The sequence below is a fragment of the Apus apus genome, chromosome Z (assembly GCF_020740795.1).
Source record: "Apus apus isolate bApuApu2 chromosome Z, bApuApu2.pri.cur, whole genome shotgun sequence".
Taxonomy (NCBI): Eukaryota; Metazoa; Chordata; class Aves; order Apodiformes; family Apodidae; genus Apus; species Apus apus.
Genome location: NC_067312.1, coordinates 66,053,388 through 66,065,909, shown reverse-complemented (window position 1 = coordinate 66,065,909; position 12,522 = coordinate 66,053,388). Strand labels below are relative to the sequence as shown.

Sequence of the window (12,522 nt, the reverse complement as noted above, 5' to 3'; positions counted from 1 at the left end):
CACAGACTCCAGCTGGTCACTGATGTAAAGGGTGACACCCCACCCTCTTCTGCCCTGCCTGTCCTTCCTGAAGAGCTTATGCCCAGCCATCCCCACAGTCCGGTAACAGGAGTCATCCCACCACATTTCGGTCATACCAGTAACACCACAGGCCTGCAGGCTGCACACATCTGCAGTTCCTCCTGCTTATTCCCTGTCCTCCGTGCATTTGCACAGAAGCATTTAAAATGGAATGGTGTATTGTAATTCACCAAATCAGCTCCTTTTCCCAAACTACAGCAGAAGAGCAAGTACATTACCACTGGACTCAGGAAGCCGAAAAGCTGCTCTCTCATGAAATTATCTTCAAGCCTTAGGCAAGCACTCTCTATGCCCTAAATGCTTATTTATACTCTTGCTTACAGAAAAATAGAAGTTCTACTGCACAGTAAGAGATCTGCCATAATTGCTGAGGAGCTGGCAGTTCTGTCATGTTGTGTACAGGGAGTGAGCTGCCAGTCCCACTTTGGGGAAGATACCATAAATAATAGGCTACCTGAAAGATCATACTTGATATTGATAAAATCATTAATCAATGTAAGGATGTTGTTGTTTGCTTTACATCTTTTGAAAAAGATGTTTGAAAACTTTATTGGAACTTGCCATACCACCACTCAAAGAGCTGAAGCAGAACAGAATTTTTTGGGATGGAAAGGTGCTTAAACAGCAATTCATAAAAGAATTCCAAGGTGTATGTATGAGTAATGTGAGTTGAAGGACAGTGTATGTGAGCCAGGTGAAAATGGCTAAGCCTTCAAATGCACATGCAACAACCTACACAGAGTCTACCTCCAAAACAATTGCTATTTTCAAGTTGCAGGAAGGGTTAAAGCTTTCAGAAAGGTTCAGCAAAGCAAAACTAAGATTTGACTCCATTCCCCACCCATATAATCAAAACACTAAAGCAGTTTTCTTGTTGAGTGTTAGAAGTTGCGAGCCTGGAAAATTCAGCGTTAATTATGACAAGAAACCAAACGTATGTCTTGCCCTCCTTCTTCAGAACTTGACAGCTGAACTCTAAATTCTAGTTAGGCATCATCACAAACAGAGAAATTGCAATTAAGGTCTGTGTAGTTATGTTCAAAGTTCTCAGATTTCCTTATTATCCTTTTTACAGGGGGTCTACAATCACTTGAAACAGATTGCCAAACATAATCCTACTAATAATTAATTTAAACCCACTATCATAGTTACTAAGTGACTTTCAGAAAAATTACTGTTTTTACCAAATAGTACGGTTTGGTTATTAACTCACTGTTCCTGCTCTATTTTAAGACTGCTTTAACTTTTACTATGCATATGCAACACTTAAGGTGGTAAATACTTATGCTGTTCATTTGCTGCAAACCACTGTGTTTTGGAATCTGCAGAGACTGCTGAACACTTAACTGAAACATAACCATGATGTATTTGTCTGAACCGTGTGATTCCAGTTTTGCACAGTTCTCATCTACCAAAGGAAGGCTCAGTTTAGTACCTGTTTTTGGCAAGGCCAATAATGAAAATCGGGACTTGAATTCATTAATTATTCTGTTCTGCTGTAACACTAGGTTTCATAATTTTGACCAAGCTTCCTGTAAAATGAAACTATCCAGTCTGATATTAATTTTAAAAAAAATATCTAAAAGAATTATTTTAAAACCCAAAACAGCAAATGAGATAAAGTTAGAATGGAAAATCATGAGGACAACGCATAACATGTTTTAGGAAGAGTGGTTTTTGGTGTATTTTAAAAGATGGTTATGCTGAACATATTTCAGGCACAGTTAATAAATAAAGAGACCTGACATAAATATAGAAACAATGTTTGTGGCAAAACAAGGCATGGCTGCATTTCATTATTTCAAGAGGTACTTAAACTCTACTACTGATGACCTTGACTTCACACCAACAAAAAACTGGCCTGTATCAGTTAAGAAAAACTAAGCACACTCAGTCAAGAGGTAAAAACTGTATTTTTACTCTGGCTAGCTTCCCTTGGCCTTGTATTTGACAGCAGTGCACAGATCACAGGAGTGAACTCCCGCTCTCAGAACAGCCCCTGCCCTGTGCTGGCACAGCTGTTTGTCCAGCTCCGTGCCTGCTGCAATGCCACAGGATAGTTGATCCATCTCCCCAACTCAGACACCAGATGTGCAGGCACAATGCAGTGGCAGAAAACCAAGGGTACTAACAGTGTCCTAGGCCCACTTCAGCTCTGGTTTCCAACGGTAAACACTCACGTAATCTATACCAGAACAGAAATAAACACTTCATTTCCTTCCAGGAAAAGTAATCAGCTTTCAACTTGGTCACCCAGACTGATCCACCATTAGCCAAGCACCTTGCAAAGAAAACTTACTGCAGCATTTTTCAAGATTAAGAGGGAAATTTTAGGACAAAGAGCTCCCACTTGAATAGCTGAAAAACCCTGACATTTCCTCAAATTCCTCTAAGTTGTCATCTTAACTCTCTTTGGATAGTCTAAAAGTTGCATTTTAGTCTATACAGCATTAAAATACGAATTGAGTGAATAATATCAGTATTTATGACTACATAAAGTACTGCTCTTGAGGGGCACTGGGTACACTATTTCATTTGTTACGTTTCCTTTAAATTTCTTTTAAAAAGATAAGTGTAAGAAAACAACCCAACATGGAAACTGCACCACAGCACTGAATGAAAGCAGGAATATTTTCACATCCACAGCCATACTTCATGCTGCATGCACAGTTCAACAGCATTGCTCTGACTAGTCCCATATACACTGAGGGCATTTCAACAGCATTACTGTTGAGCAGCAAGGCCAAAACATTTCCATAGGAGTTGAGAAAGTACTGTACAGTCAGACATTCCCTCAAATTCTCATTACACTTTGTATTCCTGTTTTAAAAATTAACTTCCAAAACTGTCCAGACATGACAGAACAGAAGCATATTAGTACTGTAAGATTTAGTAAAGTTTTAGCTTAATAAAAATATCAGATAATTTCCATTTATATTTCTTGACATATATTTAATTTTTAGTTCAGCTAATGCACAAGACTTTTAATCCTTTGAAAATACCCAATACACAAACAGACATGTTTTTTGCGTACCATTAGTTTCTGCAAATTTCTGAATATCAGCCAGAGTTTTTAGTTCTTTCCTTGGGCAAGCTGATACACACAAAGCAATGGACTTGATCCTCTGATGTACTAGATCGATGTTGCATGGATCCAAGAAGAATACATACCTAGGGAAGAGAAAAGTAAGTTACCTCTGTTCTAGTTAACAATTACACTGAACAAAATCAAGTAGGGAGTTGGACGTGATGATCCTTATGGGTCCCTTCAACTTGAGATAATCTATACTTTGAATTTAATTTCAAACTAAAGGATTCAGCCAAGACTAACCTTCAGCCTATCCATAAACATAGGAAATGTGATATTACCATAATTGTGTGGGTCAAAAGAATTCAGGTACTTATATGCCCAACGAATATATGGATATCTATATACTTTTATATACACAGAAAGATGTTTAACTGTACCAGATTCAAGTCTATTCAAATGATGCTGTTCATAAAACCAGCAGCACTTCTACTATGCCTCTTCACAGATACAGGTCTAAACATTCACAAAAAAATGTCTTTACTCCAACCTTCAACTTGACTTCAAGATTTCCAAGTTCTTTCAAAAAGACCCAACAAAGCCCATAAGGTTATACTTAAGCTTCAAAAATGACCAAGTCCATAGCTATTTTAACAAATACACATAATCGCAGTAATTAGGAACAGTTTTTTGGTTTAGATTGATTTTCCACACCACAGGCCTATACGACTGAGCAAACTACTATAGTACTTACTTTGACATAAAAATTGTTCAGATATTTCAAGTAGATGTGTCTAATGTCCAAGTGTTGTACTTTTAAGAGATTCTCTATGCTAATTTTGCATGAGTCACTGTTACTTAAAAATCCAATTAATGAAGTACGTATTATAGCTTCCCAGCTAACATCTTCTCCATGAACATAACAATAGTTTTGTCCATTCAAGGTATAAGACAGATGCAGAATGGTTTTTATATTCTGAAATTAGACAAGTCTTTCAAATTCCTACAATTCTGGTGGTATACAATGCATTTAAATACTCTCTTCATATTACCTAACAACATCACAAGAAAACAACTTCAAACCGCCATATAAAATACCATTTCTATTTCTGCAGGCCTTGTGATGGGAATTTATTCTGTAATCAAAAAAAAATCCCTCTGCTTCCTGAAAGCATTTATGTCCTGCCTGAACACTTCAAGTGACCTTACTAAGCCCTTTCTTACCTTTCTTTCTCCTTACGCTCTATCCCATGCACATCAGTGCTGAAAGGACTAAGTACCAGCTACTGGGGAGACTGGCTCGATGGATTCAGTGTCAGCAACTGGAGTCCAGCCAGGGCTGAGAGCCCCAGGCCTGTCGTGTCAGCTACCAGAGTGAATGGGGCCTCAGTGCCAGCAACCGGGGCCCAGAAGGGTTTTGGGCACCAGCCACTGTGCTGAGAACCATGTGTGTTCCCAAAAAACAGTCACACGGATGTGGGGAGGCACAGTGTAAGTGAGGGGCTCAGAGCCAGTGGCTGGAACAGGCCTGTGGGTCAGTGCCAGTGGTGCTTGCTGTTGCAGTAGCCAAGCACCTGCACCTTCCCCAGAGTGGGTACAGGAGGTGGGGAGGGGGATCTGTGCACAAGTAACGCAGCAGCAAACTGCAAGCTGCACCAGCTGGTGTGCAGAAAGCCCTGGGTCTGGGCAGGGGTGTCAGTGCTGTTATCTGGGGGGACTTGAAAGTGTGGGGTGCCTGTGGGATCACGTGCTTGCTAGTGAGCACCAAGCTGGACCAGCCGCTGAGTAGGGGGGACCTATCAGGCAAGCTAAGGGACCTGGGATCAGGGGTGCTAGGTGGGTAGAGAGAGGTTGTGCTGATACTTGGGTCACCTATAAATGTGCTTATGAGCCTGGAGAATGTCATATGTACATCTGCACTAACAACCATGAGAAGGGGACAGGGTTGTGCACGTGTTTATTTGTGTGCTGCATGTGGATCCCATTGAAGGCAGCGCCTGGTCAGTGCCAGTCCATGTAACCAGCCGTGTCAGTGTCCTGTGTGTGGCTGTCCATGCACATCCCTCAGACCAGGCAGAGATCCTGGGTCCAGGGCCTATCGGACTAAGCTCCCGAGGCCAGGAGGGAGGTTCCTCCAAAAATCCCTTAACACACATTATTACCAAGAGAAGCCTAAGGAAGCCTAAGAAAACCAAGTCAAGTACACTGGCATTGACAATCTAGAATCCAGTCCACTCCTGTAGTCATTTAAACTCAAGGACCAAGCTATAATTTAAATGGAGAGAAGAAATGAGAGTATGTTGTATAGTAACTACTACGGTTTTAACTCAAGCCTGGAAATTTAGAGACACAATGCAACTACACTGCCATATGCAGCTTTGACAGGAGTGTGCCATGTTGGCATACCCTTAAGCAGACACATTCAAACACCACATTGCACTGCTCAGAGACAGTTCTGACACCATTAAGGCAGCTGTAAAGCAAACTCCAAGCTATCAAATCTGTGGCTTCAATCCATAGTCTACACAGGGAGAATTGAGATTTTTTTATTTTGAGTAGCTAAAACAAGAATCAGCATTATAAAGGAAAAGGTATTTTGGTTTTGCCTTTTAAAGCTGTTGCAGCCCAGAAAGCCCCACATATCCTGGGCTGCATCACAAGAAGCATGACCAGTTGGGCCTAGAGAGGTCAGAGTCACCTTTGCCCCACCTCAAGTTCTGTGTCCAGGTCTGGAGTCCTCAGAAGAGGAAAGACATGAGGAGGGTCTCAGAAATGATCACAGGGCTGAGGCACCTCTCCTATGAAGAAAGGCTGGGAGAGCTGGGCTTGTTCAGCCCGGAGAACAGAAGTATTCAGGAAAACTTCACTGTGGCCTTTCAATACTTACAGGGGGCTTACAAGAAAAATGCAGAGATTAGATTAGATACATTAGATACAATTCTTTACTGTGAAAGTGCTGAGACACTGGAACAGGTTGCCCAGAGAAGCTGTAGATTCCCCTTTCCTGAAAGTGTTCAAGGTCAGGTTCAACAGCTCTTTGAGCAACCGAGTCAAGTGAAAGATTTCCCTGTCCACGGCAGGGAAGCAGAACAAGATCATCTTCAATGGTCCCTTCAAACCAAACCTGTTCTATGCCTTTGTGATTCTTTGATGTTACCAATCCCCCCTTCTGAAAATAAAAATTTGTTTAAAAAGACTCTGAAATATGGCATGATGAAAAAGTTACTTAAGTAAAAATAATTGCAAGTAATTTTTAATATTACTACCTTCTGGTAGCCCAAATAAAAATTAGAAAATGTAAGCTCTTGAAGTTTAAGCTGATTCTTACACATAAAGGAAAATAATAATTTATTTAGCTTTTCAAAAGCCACGGTGTCGGAAAATAAGGTCAATAGCAAGTTGTTCATCCTGAGGCATGTAATTCAAAATAAACTTCAGTTCAGCTTTTCAAAATGCATTATAATTTTTTTACAGATCTATATGATAACTTTTCTATGATTTCCTACCATTTTGGTCTTATATTTCAGTGTGCTTCTTCCTTCACTTCTGAAAGAAAAATCCAGATTTGTAGGGAAGTATTTAAAAATATATCTTCAAAATGATACAATGTTAAATTAAAAGGAACAAAAAAGCATAAAAAATGTATCTAATAGTAGCTTTCTAAACAAGTGTCCTATAACCTTTTAATACTCATGAGGAAAAGGGCAGTCTCCTCTTCCCTTGCACAGCCAGGAAGACCAAGCAATATCATTTCATACTTTACACTTTGATTCTAGAACCAAGGTGGCAAATCGTATGAACAAGCCTATCTTGTTTTCAGGTATTTCACACACTCTTAAGGAGTCTGTTTATAGGCAAACGTGTACCTCACAGAGCAACAGTTTGCTGTGACCTACAAGCATCTTATCACAATAATACAGAAATGAATTAAGTGATCGCACACACTCTAAACAAATTATGGGTAGGGCATATACAGTTTCACTCAACCAAGTTCTCTACAAGTGTGCTGCAAACACTCCTTGGGTTTTCCCACAATCTAAAACCTAAACATTTTCCCGAGTCAAAGGCATTTATTAAGGTGGAATGCCATTCTAACTCATCCCAGTAGTGGCACATGCAGATCATCTTATTCTTGAGTAAACAGCACAAACTGAATTCTGCCCAACCAGCAAAGTATCAGAAAAATCAGACTGAATTAGTATCTCAAGAACTTACATTTGGCTGCCATAGTCATAATTTACTTGCAAATAGAAGATAATTTTTTAACTTTCTTTGTAACTGCCAGACCAAAAAAACCAGGAGCTTATTTGAAGCAGATAGGTTTAATGAGAAATCACTGCCAATACTAGACTAAAATCTCATGTCTGAATTCAGAGCACAACCTATTAAAGATATACTGTGGTATTTTTGTAAAAATAAAAGGATGCATGATTCACTATTTGTTGATGAGATCAGGCTGTGAAGTCCTCCTTCCCAACAATACATCTCACTGCTTTCAGCATATCTGATGCATACAGAATAAACCATACCCCTGTAAGGACCCTGCTCCTCACCCTTATCACCCAGATTTCCATATCCACAGAGACCACATCCATTTCACCCTCTTCATTACAGATGAGGTGCTGTAATTTACAAGGAGGAAAATGTTATTTTTACAGATGATTTAACTTTTCTGCCTTGGACTGTGAAATGAAGACAGAACTATCCTACAAGTAGAATGAAATGAGCATGTCATGTTTTCAGAACCACACTTGTGGAGCTCAAAGCGCTTTCTCTCTCTCTCTACACAAACAGCAATGTATGAGCAGTAAGAAGAGTTTATTTTTACAGTCTGTCTGAAAAATACTCCAATAAAATAGCATGAAATACTCCTATGACTACTGCACCTCAGACACTACAGCAACTCCATCTGCTAGAGACAGATGCAAAGAAAAGAGCTTTTTCTGAAAAACTGGCAAACAAATTTAAAAAGCCATAAGGTGTGAGAGTGGGAAGGATCACCCATGTACGTAAGAACTGGCTTCTTCCAAAGCTGGGCACTTTGGATGGTGCTTCACTGTCAATAGTTATATATAATAGTAATATATATACCTTGGTAAAAGGTTCTCTCTCACTCTCAACCAACCAGAGACTATGATATGCCATACTAGTGTATCCATTCTTTTGCTTAGGTCATGCCTCAAGCCACAATACTTTTATTAGAAAAACAATCTTTTTTAACCTTATTAAGACTTTGACAAGCAATAGGCTCTATCAGCTGTTTTAAAAACAGTCACTATTTTTTTTGCTGTTTTTCATTCTTGCCTTTATGAAAAGAAATCACTTAGTAGTGGTAGGTGTTTATCCTCATGATGGCATAATTTCTGTCACTATTGTAGGAGACTATTACACCATTAACTGTTACATATCAATAAGGTGTCTGAGTTTCTCTGCCTTCACACACTCAGACACTATTTCTTTCTAAAGGTAAGCAAGTTTAAAATTAAAATTCTAAATTTTGTATTTTATCTCACAACACAAGAATTACTTTATTTTAGAAAGTGTTAAAATACTGGAGGCTTGCCTAGATAATCTTCAGAGGTCCCTTCCAGCCCCTACCAGTGATTCTTTGATTTATATATAAAAGTAAGAAAACAGTAAAACAGATATTCAGAAACATTTACTGCAGCAATCAAATTGAGCAGATCTTAGGAAAGTATCCTTCCAAAATAATTAATGCAAAAAATTGATTTCTGTTAGTCTGAAAGTGTGAAGTAAGAGACTATCATACTCAGAAATCAAGAACCTTTTAGTTCTTGGAAGTAATTGGCAGTGCAAGAAACATCTTTTTTGTCAATTAGTATCACTCTGTTCCAAGCTTAGACTAAATATTTCACTTTCTGAATACACCCAAGTCCTACAGATGCTCTCTGAGAACAGAGGGGCACAGAGACCCAAACAGCTGTTCACTGTTTTTCAACCTTTCAGTCCAGGATTCTTATTATTCAGCTCCACTACTACTACTACTGGAGTATGATTTTTTTTCTGCACAACAAAAAATAACCTGTGCTGGTTCTGACCTACAAGTGTGTATTTTCACATGACACTGCTTAATCAGAGCTGTGTGCTGCTTGCAAGTTTTGTGCATTTTCTCTTTCTCTGCCACTTCTATCTATTCTGCTTACAGTTTAAATTTTAATTTTTCATTTTAATGTGTCAGATATATTCTACCTCCTCCGAAACTCAGTGACAGCAAGTGAACATACATCATCAAAAACAAACCATTTTTAAGTATCAAAGGCCTGCTCCCAAATCCAAGAATTCATGTCACACCTAAAACTCTTAACAAACAAGATTCTTCAGTGGCCTGATACAATCTCCTAAATGAAGTGAATGCTAAGGAAGGAAAATTTCTCAATGACTTAGCTGTACTCATGTTGCACATCTGTCAACATAAACTCCCCAAGTACTGTTGCATCATTACAGAAGATTGTTCTCCTCTAGGCGAATAAAGTGGAAAACGACAAGTAGGAATGAGTTAGCATATTCCTTTACCCATTTTATTGAAAACCACTCTCAAAGGAAGAAAGGTTTTGCCTTTCCTCATCTACAGAATGAAGCAACTGAATCACATACTCACTTCTTGTGTGTGAGGTCCAGACCACTGTTGGTTATTCCCTCCACCTTGACGTTTTTCTGTCCACAAATATTTCCATAACTGTCATATCCTGAAAGCAGTCTTGCAGCTGCTCCTGTAGCTATTGAAAAGCCACAAATAAAACCCTGGAGGAAAAAAAGCCCACACGGTTTAGTAATACTCTGTTTGATAGCTGCAAAAAGTCAGGTTAATTCATTTGTTTCTAAGTACTCAGATCCCTTACTATTCTGTAAAGGACATAGTAGCATGCATTTTACATACAATAGTACTCAGTTTCTTGGCTTGTTCCAGCATTTTCTCCCTACATACTGAGTAAAGGAAATAATGCAACTCCTCCTCCCACCTAATCCAATTTACAACAGTGCAGGGATTCCCTCCTGACTCCTAACAGTACTTCAAGTCCCCTAGAACAGTAACTAACAGAGTGTTTGACCCAATAAGATGATTGCTCTGTATTTTATATTGCTTAGATAGGAAAATCTGGGACAATAATCCACAGCAGATTAATTCATAATTGAGGAAACAGGTATACACAGATTGAGTAACCAGGGAGCATCAACAAAGACAGGAAAAAATAACCACAAAAGAAAAAAAAAAGATCTGCTTCTTTCAGGAAGTACTGTGCTTTTTAAGATTTTAAGATATTCACACATTACAGTAAGAACGTCATTCAGATGATTTAAACCAAAAAATTGCCTTACTTCCATTTGAAGTGCAGCCAGTGGCAAACACTTTGGGGAATAAACAGTATTTTTTTTTTTTTCAATGGAATAATTACAAAGACCAGAGACTAAGGGACAGTAGAAAAGAAAACTGACAGCACAGAACTTCCAACTCCTAAGGGCTACACCTTGCAACACAGATGTACAAGACAGTGACAGACATTATCTGTTTAGGAAGAACACCATATGTAAATCCATGAAGAAACTCAACTCAAGACTAAGAGAAGCCTATTTCTAGTTTTCATAAATCTGCAGCCCTTGGAGGTTTGTGTTTTGATGCAAAGCACACAGTGCTGTGAGGTTTTCTTACAGCTTTATCACACAGGACAGAGCTGGAATAACTTGGAAAGAAAAGTCTTACCGTTGATAATATGGTTGCCAATACTTGGTGCTTCTACTAAGCATTCAATAAGAAAACACTTTAATATTCAGAATCATTGTTTCTCAGCAAAAAAGCTTATTGCGATTCACAGAACCATTTACCAGACTCAAAGCTGTAATATCTGGGACATCCACAGTCCCAGATGGAACATGAGCCTAGTGGTATCTTGTTGTCATGAGGAAAATCACTTACAAGGGAAAGTGGAGTTTCAGGGGTGGAGGAGCTGAAGCAAGAACTGGCACAAACAATAAATTACAGATCCCTAACAAATGCCTTTGATGTGTAAGTACTACCCATTCCTGTTCCACAGCTGACAGATTCCATTCCAGCATACCCTGACCTTACTCATTGACTAAGTTAACAAAGAGTTTTAAAACTTCTTTCTAATGAATGCAAACTCTTCAACAACAAAACATTCACAGAATCCTTTGAGTTTTACTCACCATTCCTACACAGAAGAGGATGAATAAAAGCAGCCATGGTACATCTGTACAGCTGTGGTCCTCCAGAGGCTTCCACTCTCGCTTGGAGCTCTTGTGTGAGAAGAGAGAGATGAGGTTAACAACACTTACTTAATTGTCTTCTGCTCATAACAGAAAAAGGCAGAAAATAATTATCCAGGGCATTAACATACAGCAAGAATTATTTTAAACTCTGATACAATTTGGCCAAAGCTGAAGAAACTTGGCCAAAAAAAATTAAGGCTGATGAAAGACAATTTGAAAGAAGTGCCTCCACTGGAACCTAGATCAACAGTCTATCCAATAATTCACAGGTATTTATCCATTAAACAGGGTATTTTCACCTGTTTCTTAGTAATAGAAAAGGGAAGCTAATGGCATGGAATCAACAAATGGCTACTGCCATCTTCCACAGCTACCCTCCAGGAATCTGCTTTCCAAAAAGGATAAAAGATTAAACTTTACAAAAGCTCCTAAGTTTTAAAACACTATTGGCAGGTTTAACAAGTACAGTGGAGCTGCAAAGGAGGTAATAAATTGCTGTTAAAGGAACAGTTTTCTACCTAACAATAGGAAGCTGAGCTTAACATTTCAGAAAAAAGATCCCTAGTGAGTATTACCTAGGCATCAGAAGTTCTGTACTTAAAGGCTGGAACACTCAGTGATGGGGCCTCTATTGCAAAGCATAAAGGGGCAGTCGTAAGCAACTTAAATAGTTTGCTGCTTGTGAGGTAAAATTGCTCAAGTGTGTATACACTAGTAAGATAATTAAAGTACGTTAAAAACTGTGATTTTGCTATCTAGGAAAAATTATTCTAAAAAAAGAATTATTTCAGGAATATTATTTTAATAAAAAAGTCCACCATATCAGAATTTTGTTATTATAACAAAAATATTGATTAAAAATACACAGTTGCAAAGATAAGTTTTTTCAATTAGTTGCCAAGTACTAACTGTTCACGTATGTCTACTAAAACCAAAAAAAAGCACATAGTTTTAATACTTAAGGAAGAAAAGGAAATTGATACAGAAAAAATACAGACCAGCTGTCTTCAGACACAGAGCAGCAGTTGTAACCTATTCAATTTTTTAATATCTTTTCCCCCTCAAGACTCTGAAGCTTCTTCAAGACTTTGCTGACAAGGTAGCAAATGCCACTACTGAATTAACCCAGAATGATTGTGAAAATGTCAACAGCTTTTATCTCTAGC

General features: G+C 38.6%; 1 protein-coding gene across 2 annotated transcripts in view; it reads right to left on the bottom strand.

Moving 5' to 3' along the window:
- Positions 1–12,522, bottom strand: part of SLC44A1 (solute carrier family 44 member 1) — a 70,610-nt gene that overhangs the window by 42,025 nt on the left and 16,063 nt on the right. For both annotated transcript variants that reach the window (XM_051642582.1, XM_051642583.1), the window contains exons 2-4: positions 11,294–11,383; positions 9,729–9,871; positions 3,116–3,252 (exon numbers count right to left, since the gene is read on the bottom strand). In XM_051642582.1, coding sequence (XP_051498542.1) covers positions 3,116–3,252; positions 9,729–9,871; positions 11,294–11,383 — 370 coding nt within the window. The remainder of the gene's footprint in view (positions 1–3,115; positions 3,253–9,728; positions 9,872–11,293; positions 11,384–12,522) is intronic.